This window comes from Pteropus alecto, unplaced genomic scaffold (genome assembly GCF_000325575.1).
Source record: "Pteropus alecto unplaced genomic scaffold, ASM32557v1 scaffold18, whole genome shotgun sequence".
Lineage (NCBI taxonomy): Eukaryota > Metazoa > Chordata > Mammalia > Chiroptera > Pteropodidae > Pteropus > Pteropus alecto.
Genome location: NW_006440649.1, coordinates 1,151,086 through 1,163,415, shown reverse-complemented (window position 1 = coordinate 1,163,415; position 12,330 = coordinate 1,151,086). Strand labels below are relative to the sequence as shown.

The 12,330-nt window shown below is 48.6% G+C and overlaps 1 protein-coding gene across 1 annotated transcript in view; it reads right to left on the bottom strand.

The window, feature by feature from the left end:
- ANOS1 (anosmin 1) overlaps positions 1-12,330 on the bottom strand; it is a 119,423-nt gene that overhangs the window by 7,790 nt on the left and 99,303 nt on the right. The window contains exons 8-10 of the mRNA XM_025050986.1: positions 11,141-11,285; positions 4,558-4,704; positions 1,388-1,482 (exon numbers count right to left, since the gene is read on the bottom strand). Of these exons, the coding sequence (XP_024906754.1) occupies positions 1,388-1,482; positions 4,558-4,704; positions 11,141-11,285 (387 nt within the window). The remainder of the gene's footprint in view (positions 1-1,387; positions 1,483-4,557; positions 4,705-11,140; positions 11,286-12,330) is intronic.

Genomic DNA, 12,330 nt, shown 5'->3' with positions numbered 1-12,330 from the left:
TAACTTTACAGCAACATAGAAAGATGACAGTTATAACACGTTTGTAACTACGTTTCTTTCATGTCTGTCTGTGGTGCTTTTCCGTTCTAGCTGATAGTTCCCAGGGGTCCATGCGTGCTTACCAAAGACAAAGGGGGGACCTTGGTCTGGGTCCCTTTGGGGAAATGTGAGAATGGGCAAAGGGGAGGGGCTGGCCCTTTATCTAGAAGGGACAAGCAAAGGCAGACACAAGGCACGGTTAATACAAAGAGTGACATGGACGCAAGATGATACACTTCGATGTCCAGCCGCCTGAAAATAAGCCCGATTCTCTGTGAATCCAAAGGCACGCGGAAGGAAGACAAGCCCACGAAACATTTCATACATCCTGCTTCTGCTTCGTCCTCTGCTCTGCAAATACATTTCCCTTTTTCAAATATCCGTTTTGTTTTTACTTTTACAGAAGGCCATACACTTTGGGAAGAGCTTACGGGTGAACGAAAGGAACGCCTCTGGTAGAAAAAGTCAAATCCAGTAAAAAAAACAACAACAAAAAAAACTATTTCTGCAAAAGCTATGACTTGTTTTATCTTACTATCTTAAACTTATGTGATTCCATGTGATTTGAAAAATACTGCCCTTGTTGCTTTACAAAATACTCAAAAGAAAAATGTTCTAGTTACAGGTCATATATCAATATGCTGTCATTTGGGGCCATGCTTTTAGATATTTTGGAACGTCGTGGTGCATTATTACATATAAACCGCTGTCATCGACATCGTGCTTATTTGACGCCACCTTAAACATTTGCTCTCGGTTTGCTGATTCTGCTCTATAACTCATGCAGTAATCGCACATATTTGGAATAACATATTAAGGAGTACAGACAGAGCTCCTATTCCCCTGGAGTTTACTGTTCTCTGAAAGTTCAAAGTCGAAAGGTCAGTGTGTGGCATAGGGGGGCAGCTCAGATCTTTCGTTAGCTGGATGAGTCGGTGGCAGTTAGGGACACGGCAAAGCAAGGCAGGCAGGAACGTACAGAAATTCATTGCACAGTCGGAAAGTAATGCGTTGCGACGGTGCTGCCAAGTGAAAAATCAGAAAATAATTCAAAGTTTTTGCCCTTTTCAAAGGAAACACACAGCGCCCCAGGAGCGTGTCCCTCTGGTCCGGGAGATCCTGAGCATCGGTGTCAGAATAATCCCCATGTTCGGGGACCGGCCGTGCGTGGCTGCTCTCGATGTCACTTCGTGAACGGGTGACAGCTAGTCGCTCACTCAGATGTGGATCAGTGACCGTGAGGGATGCACAGGACGCACGCTGCGCCCGTGCTGCAGGCCGATGCCACACACAGACGGGCGGAGTGAGTGCCGGTCGCCTTCGGGGTCAAGGGCGCTCATCGACTCACCTGGGTCGTGGCGGACGACGCCTCCGGCCTGGCGGTCTCGTTGTGGGCGCACAGTTCTGGAGACCAGTGCACGTGGTAGCGGCTGACGTTGGGGTCTGCAGGGTGGAAACACACACAAAAGTCACAGTGTGCACATCGCCATCTGCATAGACCGGGGCTCTTCGAACGGGAGAGAACGGGAAGGAGCAAATAGAAGTCGTGGGGGTCACCCAGGAACGCGCCCGGGAACCCGAGGAGCCACGCGTGCCTCGCAAAATCCTGCTTACTGTCTCCCTCCAAAGAATAAAGTCGGGGGGTGGGGGATGCAATACGGTGCCCCAGGAAAACCATGCTGAAATGTGAGCACGAGGTAGAAAAGGTCATCGGTGAAGTCACGGCCAAATGACCCACATGGCACATAGTAGGTGCTCAATAAATGTTAGTTGAACGATATCTTCTCGTGAAATAATGCTTCGTTCTCTCTATATTTGTAAAAATGCTAAGACAGAACTTCCTGGTTTCGTACAACTCAAGTAAGAATCATGAACACCTACAAGGCATAAGGCACGTCTCCTCCAAGCAGAAGTACAAATGTTTTCTCTCTCTGCCCAAGCTAATTGTTCATATTTATGGAGTGTAAACACTAAGCGTAAAGCCAAAAAAAAGTCTAAAATGACCTGTTGTGGATTCTAGTATCACACAATAAAAATGAACTGATAGCTGTAGAATAATAAAATTACTAATTAATAAAATTAGCCAAGAAACTAGTCCTTGCACGATAACGTTTGTTCTACAAATTCACTGTTGAAGATATGTACTTTCTTCTGGCGTATTCACTAATGCAACCCAACTACCGTATGCAATAAGTTGAGAACGGCTAACATCTGATGGTTGATTCTCTGTCCTACCCAATTATATGCTGCGTCATAGTAAATAATACCCAAACCTCGAAGCTCTCGCTTTGGGAAATTTCGAAGGAAATGAATAGATGTGTGCTTTTTAAATTCCCAACTCCAAGTCCAAAACCAACATCCTGTCCACCGCTACTTTTCGGAAAGGTGACATCTAAGAACCAATGTCCGCTTACAGTTTTGTCTTGATTAGAGAACAACATTCGCTTCCACCCCGATGTCCCCAGCCGCCAGTCCCTTTGGGTTTCCAACGCAGTGTTCCCACCGGCGAAAACCGGCTATAAATCAGGAACATTCGGCTACTTGTGTCAGGGGCGAAAACCATTGAAGATGGATCTAGTGAGTTGCACACAGAGTCAAATGTATAATTTCACAGAGTCAAAAAATTCCAGAAAATCCAGCGAACGTGTCCAAAGTGACAAAAACATCTCATGTGCACATTCTATAGAGAAATCACCTAAGAGCATGCCTCTGCATCGATGGAAAAGGTGTTTCCTGTCCTACAGTTGCGATGATTATAAATATACATATTTTATAAGTGTCTGGGGACATTTGGTTTGGGATTCCGTGTGTCACATTGGTAGCATAAGCTTGGAACACGTGCTCTGCATCTCATTCTGCTCTGGGCTTCTCGAAGTTTCTGCAGCCTGCTTGCAAGTGTCCTAACATAACGAGCTCCGCTGTGTTTTACATATGAAGTTGGCTTTCGATTTCAGATAACAGAGGAGATGGGATGGATATAATTTAATGAAAAGGGCTTTTTGGAAAAATACGAAAGTAGAGCGTGCCTAGTTCTTAGTACAGCACCTACGTCGGTGGCTGTGTGACCTGGTGAAAGTCACATGGGACATTTGCGGACTGACAGCAGGATAAGCTGCCACGTGACAGCTGCTGTTCTGATTCGTGTTTCTATGGCATAGCTGTCACCTGAGGTGCCGGATTCTCTAGAGTTAGCGTGTGTGTGTATACACACGCATACACACCCCCTCTGCCACAGATGTTCACAATTCCATCTCACATTAATGAAGTACGCTGTTTCGTTAAGAATATTAATATGACACGCAGACATACAATTCTACTTTAAAATAGAGAAGTACAAAAGACGAAACCTATTTTATAATTGAATATTGGTTATAAAACTTACGAATATATTAACTTTTAATTTAATAAACAATGCCGAATAAGCGATGACACTGTTTTTAATGTTTGAAGGTTGTTACTTTTAACGAAGACATGATAGCGACAAAATATTAATGGTAATTGTAATGTTATTTTGGCTTCAGAATGGGCGTCGGCAGCTTGGAAGAAAATTCTGGAACAAGAAGAGTATGAACATCAATATTCTTTGTGGCCTATGGGCTGATACCCTGAGTGAAATAACACTTTGGAAGAACTAGAAAAAAAATCTCAAACCAGAGTCTCGAAGCAATCTGTTTTGCTTATGTTTTTAAGTGCATAGGATGATAAAGATAAAAAATGTACATCCAATAATTCTAAAAGGACTATTTCAGTAATGCAAAATAAACCTTCTAAGAATAAAGAAAATAAGTAAACAAAATGAATTGATCTTAAAGATGAATATTCAAGCAAACAAGAAGAATTTACTCCAAGGATAAATGTTCATTTCGGTATGAATTACAAAATGGAAATTGTGAGAGAACCTCAATGTTTTTCTGCAGTGGACTCATGACATATGTTACGGTAGCTCAACGCAGCAATGGAAATTCTGGAAAAGTATGACAACATAGAATGCTCATATAATGCTACTTGAAAATATGTGTGTCTTATACACACACAGAGAGGCACAGAGGATTTCTGAAAGGAAATCCACTAAAACACCGTTTCCACGAAAAGATACTGAGAAGATGACTTTTTTCCTCGTTTCCAAATTATTTGTGTTATGGGTCTTTCTTAAATTAAAAAAAAAAAAAAACAATGTAGGACAAAAATGACAGCACAAAATCATCACAATTTTGAGCATTCTGGACACGAGATCAGCCTTCCAGGAAAAATGAGAAGATGGGTCCATATCCCTGATAAAATGATAAAATTTAAGCAATCGGCTATTGCTCATTTCGAAATGTGATCGAGATTCTAGGGATCGGGAACCCGCTCAGACGTCAGAACTTAAGGCGTTAACAACACGGTCAACGGTGTTTTGCTCGGCCACTGTTTTCCTTAACGTCAATACGACGGCTCGACACTGGCTTTTCCCCAAGTCCCTTTACCCCACCGTGCCGTCTACAGCGAGTGACGAAGCAGCAAATCCCGTGTGCGTACCTTTGGACCTTTTCCAGTACACCTTCGCCTGCAGCCGGCCGTCTTGATAGAAGGGCACCCCGATCTCCAGCGGGCGGCTGGGCCGTCGTCTTGGGAGAGGGGCCTGCGTTTCCAGAACACCTTTTCTAGTTTTCCCGAGTTGTTCTTCTACGACGAAGCATAACGTTCTCATTAAGAATAAGGCGAAGACCTGAGACGCATCCCAGCGTCTTTAATTTCACTGTTATTCATTCACATTTAGTGAGTTTTTAAAAGTGAAATGCGATACAACTGCAGATTCTCTCATGCCCAAGTGATAACACCCGCCCCGCGCCCCGCACCCAGCAGAATATGTTGCAGGACCCGAAAGGATCTTAGACGCGCTCCCCTGAATTTCAAACAGCCTCAGAGATGCTCTCACTGAAATAACAGGTGTAAAGAGTATTTCTCGTTATTGGTTTTTTTTTTTTTTTTTTTTTTTTTTTGGTTCTGAAGAACTTATGCAAAATAATATGCAAATATCATGTCAGCAGAGCAGGATCGATCACTTTTCATCGAATCCCATCGCTGTGCCTCAGCACCTGGTACACGGCCCTAAACGGAAAGATGGGTCCCCTCCGCGACGCCAACGGGAAAGGGTGCACGTCGCATCGCCCCACGGATCTGCAGACCAGTGACGGCGTCCCAAAAAGTATTGCCTGCGGGCCAGGCCAGGACGAGGCTCTAGATGATGTAACCTCGACAAAGGCCGGCCGAGGCTGGGCGTTTTCCTCCTCGTTCATGGTTGTGGGAAGGGACACATGGGAGTTGTCAACCCCATCGCAGCGTCTACCGGGGGAGAAATGTCGTTTATTGGACAAAGCGAGGGAAACTGGAAGGCGAAATTCTCTCACATAATAGGCGACATCCTCGCCACCGGCAGAAAGAAAGACGGTCTTGGGTGAAGCGGAACTTTAAAAATGTGTCTCAGAAGGAAGCCGGGGAGGAAGGAGGAGGCACACGGTGAAGGGGGACATGTCTGCCTCGGGGCGAGGCGGGATGGCCCAGGAGCAAACGGCGTCACGCGTCTACGTCCTCCGACACGGCACACCTGGGAAATCATCATCCGGGGGATGTTACTGCAGAGGAAAGGAGGCTTTTAACAGTTGGATTCGTATTTAGAGGATTTTAGTTTACATCGTTCCAATCAATGTTTGGACATGAGAAACATTCTTTAGACTTAAGGGTTCTTCACCCAAATCCAATACGTATGTCGGGGGATGGGGGGTTCCCACACCAGCAGGCAGGTGTCTGAGACCCGCGGGCTATCCGGGGTTCAGCGCGTGGAGACCAGCAGATCCTACAGGCTAAGGGCTCAGCCCACACGATGGGCCCCCAACTCGGACACCGGTCACAAGTCCAAGTTCCTACGTGGGATTCCGGTGGCCTCTATGCACGGAGCTTCCCAGACCCAGACCGTGTGCTGGATTCATTTGCGAGTGCGGCTCGCAGAACTCAGAGAAACGTCATACTCGCTAGGAACAGTCCGCCGGACGAGGTGCACAGGCCAGGCGCGTGGGAAACAGGGTGGGTAAGACTTCTGTGCCCGCTCCAGGGGCGTCGGTCTCCCCAGATCTCCGCGTGTTCACCACCCCCAGAGCTCCTCACACGCTGTCCTTCTGGGTTTTCACATGCACTTCATTTAACCAGGCTCGACTGATTAAATCACTGGCCACTGGAGGCTGGACTCGAACTCCAGCCCCTCCCCCACTCCCCGGAGCTGGGGGAGTCGCCCCGAAAGTGCCAACACTCTATCCACAGGTTGGCTCCTCTAGAGATGACCCCACCGTTAGGCGCTTTCCAAAAGTCACCCCATTAACGTAACAGGAGACGCCTTGATCGGCCTCATCACTTAAGAAATCCCGAAGGTTTTAGGAGCTCTGTGCCCAAACTCATGACCAAGACCCAATACGGATTTCTTACGCTAAGTCACGATGTCATGGGCTACTCCTTTCTGACAGGTGCTGCGTCGCACCCCGTAAAGAACCAAGACAGCCGACAGCACAGCAAGCGCCAGGCCCACAGGAGGAGGCGGGCGCAGGGCTCCCGCCCCAAACTCATCCCTTCCTGGACACCCCTGTGGGGTTCGAGACCGGTCCTGGTAACACTCCAAGTGACAACTGACTAAAGAGTTAAGATTTCCACACGCGCATTGATGCTTCTAACTCCATCAACAATGCGTAAGGCTGAGGCTTCGCCAGCGAATCGGTCTGGCGGTTTCGATACGAGGTCGAATCGGCACGTGGACATCATCTTCCTTCCTTTTCCATCCTGTGCAAACTTTTGTGTGTCGTCCTAGATAAAAGAACGTCTTTTTTTTTTTATTGACAGATAGTGTCGCCAGCGCGTGCCGTACGAGACGTGCGTACAAACTTGTCTTAGAACTGGGCAGCTGCCTCGAAGCCTGCGCCCCACATTTTCAAAACCAAAAAGAACAGAACAGAATCATTTCGACCACATTCCACGAAGGTCCGAGGTCTCATTTCTACTCTTTAATCGTCCTAAAAGTGCAGAGGATTTAGCTCCTCTGCTGGTTTTTCAGATGTCAAACGGTTGATTAATTGTACAGATGGAGAGATTCGAGGTATTTTCTCTGCGTTCTGTTTTTATTTCGCAGGCCTCGAAGAATATTCCACTTGCGTGAGGCAACTATAAAACACTTGGAATCTGTCAATCCTGAAAATATTCTTCTTGGCTCCAAAAACGCAAGCTACACTTCCATTAAAGGCGGGTTATGTCTTTCATCCTTGAAGGGACCATGTTATCAAACTGCACGCATAGTCAGCCTTTGCTTCCACAGAAATATCTATCAGGGAAACACCTAGGAGCCTGCAGATCTGGAAAGACGTAATTCAAAACGTAATTTATATGGTGACATTTACTAGTTTCCTTCCTATAAAGTGTAATTTCCCTTCCTTACACTGTCAAGTTGTAATTATTCTTTACCTCCAGTTGGTTCACGATGAAATAGAGACCGTTCTTGTAAAAGTTATATACCTGTGTTTACGAGATTATATATCAACACTGGGATATAAAATCCTGACAAATAACCAGCTCTATGCTGCATAATCCTCTGCAAAGCTGGGGTCTTCTGTAGGACACCTCGAGACACAAGCTATGTGTGTAACTGCAGGCACGTCATACTATTACTTGTTTTTATTATTTTATTATTATTTTTTTACTTTCTTTTTATTACTTTTCTGGCTGCACGTGAGAGGAATCAGTTCATCCTTAGAACAGAGTGGCCTTTGACAGGGTTACCTATCAGACCTCTTCGCTGGTCGGGGAAAACCTTCTCCAATTTTAAAAGATAATTAGAACATGACGTAGACACTCAGAATCAGGCTGTCCAGATGCAGAGGACCCAGTCGAGGTTGTCGATGAGAGGGAATAACGGATTAACTTGCTTTCATCAGTATTGAGGGAGCACGGCCACGCGCAGGCATAGGACCGTGGAGCTCAGCGGTGGACCGTGACGGCGGCTGTGGGCGCACGGCTGGGAAGCCCACGTTCTCCGAAACACAGGACACTCTTCCACAGGGACGTGTCTAGACCACACGCGGTGAAGTCTACCACGTGCCACAGAAAAGACACCTCTGCCTGAGCTTACAGGCGACAGAAGCTGAACATGGGTGATGGGTAGTAGATACATTTACAGGGGACCGTGTGTGGCTTCCCGTACGCCGTGCGATGTGGCTCAAGGGGACAGACAGAGGTTTACGATCCTGCTTGAGCGCATGGGAGAAGAAGCTAATCACAGAGGACTTCGAGCTCATGGGGTTCAGTGGACACGGCGGAGGGAGCGGGCCAAGGCCTCAGGTGTGGTCTGCAAATCCAGCGTCCCAAAAAGTACTGCCCGGGGCCAGGCCGTGTGGCTTCCCGTACGCCGTGCGATGTGGCTCAAGGTGACAGACAGAGGTTTACGATCCTGCTTGAGCGGATGGGAGAAGAAGCTAATTACAGAGGACCTTGAGCTCACGGGGTTCAGTGGACACGGCGGAGGCAGCGGGCCAAGGCCTCAGCTGTGGTCTGCAAATCCAGCGTCCCAAAAAGTACTGTCCGGGGCCAGGCCAGGACGAGGCTCTAGATGATGTAACCTCGACAAAGGCCGGCCGAGGCCGGGCGTTTTCCTCCTCGTTCATGGTTGTGGGAAGGGACGCATAGTAAATTATGGGAGTTGGCAACCCCTTCGCAGCATCTACCGGGGGAGAAATGTCGTTTATTGGACAAAGCGAGGGAAACTGGAAGGCGAAATTCTCTCACATAAAAGGCGACATCCTCGCCACTGGCAGAAAGAAACACGGTCTTGGGCGAAGCGGAACTTTAAAAATGTGTCTCAGAAGGAAGCCGGGGAGGAAGGAGGAGGCACGCGGCGAAGGGGGACACGTCTGCTTCGGGGGAACCGCAAAGGGAACATGGACGGTGGACGAGCCTGTCGGGGGCCCCGGGGAGCGGGAAATGCCGTGTGTAGTTACTGTTTCCGCGAGAAGATTTTGTCTGCATCCAGGGGCTGGACAGTTAAGAAAGAGTGGAAACCGAACCTCTCATTAGGACACCACTTTAATTTCCTGACAAAGAGGTGTCAGCGGCCAGCACGAGGGGAAGAAATGGACGGATCCCCGTAGAATCTGGAACTGGAGACGAAAGCATTGGATTTCTGGAGAGGAAGGACGGAGAAGCCTGGGTCGCCGGCAGGAACAGAGGGAGAATCGGGGAGACATCCGAGGTGGGGGAGCCGGGGCGAGGACGGGGCGGGAAGGAGGTGCACAGGTGGATTTGGGGTGTGCGACACTACCGGTCCCATTGGCTCCCGAGGGGAGGTGCTGCTCAGGCAGCGAGACAGATGACTCTGCACTTCAGGGACCGGGGGGACATCGGGGGTGCCACGTGGGACTCGCCGAGACCCCGAGGCAGAGAACTGCCCCCAGCCCTCCTTCATCCTTCCCCCACGCATGCACACACATGTGCGCACACGCACACGCACACGCGTGCTGCTGCCTTCGTGGGGCCCGCAGAGCCCCTCACTGTCCCAGGCTGCCATCCCACCCGCGTTAGCCGCTTCTGCTTCCACGGTCCTCTGCAGCTCTGTGTGGGGACAGCCTGACCACTGCGTCACCGCGGTCACGTGCTTATGTCCCGAACCGAACAGCAGGGGCTTTAGGGCAGGGGTCGAAACATGAGAAGCGCTGGCCTGGTGTGTGCGTGTGTGCACGTCTGCGTGCCTGTGTGTGCATTCGCAGACGTGTACGCGCACGATCTGCCTACGTGTACGTGTGCACACGCGTGTGTGTATAAACACGGGGCACAGAGACACTATGCAACACACACAGTCTATACGCTGTGCATGTCACACAGCGTGCATCTATTTACAGTATAATACGGCATGACATAGCATTTTATCACTAGACACAGGAATGTCATAAATCACAGGCACGCATTTCTGTTTCATAAACGAATGAATGGATGACTGGATTTTCAAAAGTCGAGGAAGTGACCGAACACATAAAAGCATTTTTATGAGAGCTTTAGGTAAAAGTTACACTGTACCCAGAAACAGCAGGATATGCACAGTATCATAGACTATAAATATTACAGGCATAGAAATAGTAGACTTTTCAAGCCCATTTAATCTCCGAAAGGAGGACTCTTCGAGAAGGTAGAAAGTTCTGTTTCTAGTTCTTTTTGGAAAGCATGATTTGGACCCATTTTTCTCCCGGGTAGTGAAAGGCAATTATGAGCGGTCACTGCACCTCACTCTGGGGGCCCGGCCTAGCCTCGCCTCCCCTACACCCAAGCAAGCTTTCGGCACACTCTCCACCCTCCGACGCAGCCCACGGCGCGATGACAGGCAGACAGCGTGGGCTCCGGCAGACTCGGGGTCCACGGCCCTGAGCCCCCGCCCCTCAGCCTGCCCTCACTTTCCATCGGCCTGAACCCCAAAACATGGCCGGGAGCGAGTCCACATGACTCCTCTCCATGCCCCGCCTCGGAACGAAGCCAGAAACGTCAGGGGGACGTGATTTTCTGACTTGGAGGTGACTGTCCTTCAGGACCGACCTCTTGCTTTGCTTGGTGCGTGGCGAGCAAACCACTCGCCATAGAAAAACGGGGAACCGGGAAAACCTGCGTGGCCTGATTTCGTCACTTGGCCCAGCGGAGACGGAGCAGCCAGCCTTTCCAGCGGTGCTTGTGACCACTGCATCCAAGCGATAAAAACGGGCGTGTCATCGTTTTACAGGGGACGCGATGGATTTTCATGGTGCACTGATCCGTACTCTCCTAAGAGACCAGTATGCCGAGGCGCAAGGACCCAAAATGACGTCCGTCGCAAATTGGGTCAGAATGAGGCAGAAAAAGTTACGCCATTGGGTTTCCATTATGACACCAAACCATTGCACATAAAATGCGGACAGAAATCAGAGGACGAGTTTTAGAGATAAAACTGTTCTGTGCATCACCGTTGGGAGGATGTTTGGTGAACGTGCTCATCAGCGTGAAGGTCAGCCGAGTCGTGTGTAGCTCGGATGGCGTGGGGAACTCTGTGCCAACACCGGGAGACACTTACTGTCGCTGGCGGCGTGCGTGCAGGAGAAACGCAGGGAGACCTTGGCACTCTTGAGGCGTGTCTGTCCCCAGTAGGCGACAGCCTGCAGCTCCACACTGTAGTCACCGTCGGGCTGAAGTCTCTCCAGAGTCACAGAGTTGTGGGCCTGTGAATGAGAGAGACACACGCAAACACCGTCACGAGCCTTCCGTGCACTGTGGAACGTCGCGTGTCACCATGAAGCCCCGCTGGCTTCTACTGATCCATGTCTCTGATATTCTGAGGTCACGCGGTTTTCTTCACCTTTGGGCTCAGAAAACCCAGTTTTACTATGGATCGAAATCCATTTCATAGAAAAGTCAAAACACGTTTTTTGTTTTTTGTTTTTTTAAATTGTGTTCCCAGTCTAATCATTAGATCCTCTCCATCAGCGTGGAAATGAGTATTTCTGCCCCGAACCCTTGTCTAGATATCACTTCACAGAGAGAAAAGGGACCCGTCTGAAATAAAGCAAGAGGCTTGTGTTGGCACCTACCCAGAAAAATTATGAATGGGCCTTAACTGTGTATCCTTGATATTTATTCCAAATCTTCTATGAGTAAATTTCCACTGAAAGGTGTCAGGAAAAAAATCGATGCAACAGAACGCTTTGAACATTTTTCTGCCGTTATCAACTAGTCACCTAATCGTCTGTGCGCGACGCTACATACTAAACGAAGAACGTCAGATGAACGTAATTTGCGCCATGGCTTAAAGCCAGACCGGAAGTTTCATGAGCCTGAGAGATAAGATGACATTCCGAGTGCATCAGGTATTCGATGGTGGGACTAAGGTAGCAACACAGGTGTCCTAACTCTGAATCCAACGCCGTTTTTATGGCTCACAGGTATCAGAGTGACATCCCTCACAAGAACTCGTAATTAAGGGAAATAAGGCTTTCGTGTCTTAGAATTCAAAACATTCGTCAAAATATAACGCATCGAACAGCACCTAAGCTAACAGGGACTTGTCTACAAACGGTCCAGCTGGTGGCATTAACGGCAAATGACAGGCACTTAGCAGCACGCCCTGTCCAGCAAAGACATGCCCGTTCGGGGCACGCACCATGTGATAATGAGGGTTCCGTAGGAAGTTGTCAACCACTGGATCACGTGAGTAACTCCTCTGCTTAAATGCCACAATCCCCCGCTAACATTTCTGAGTTGTAACTG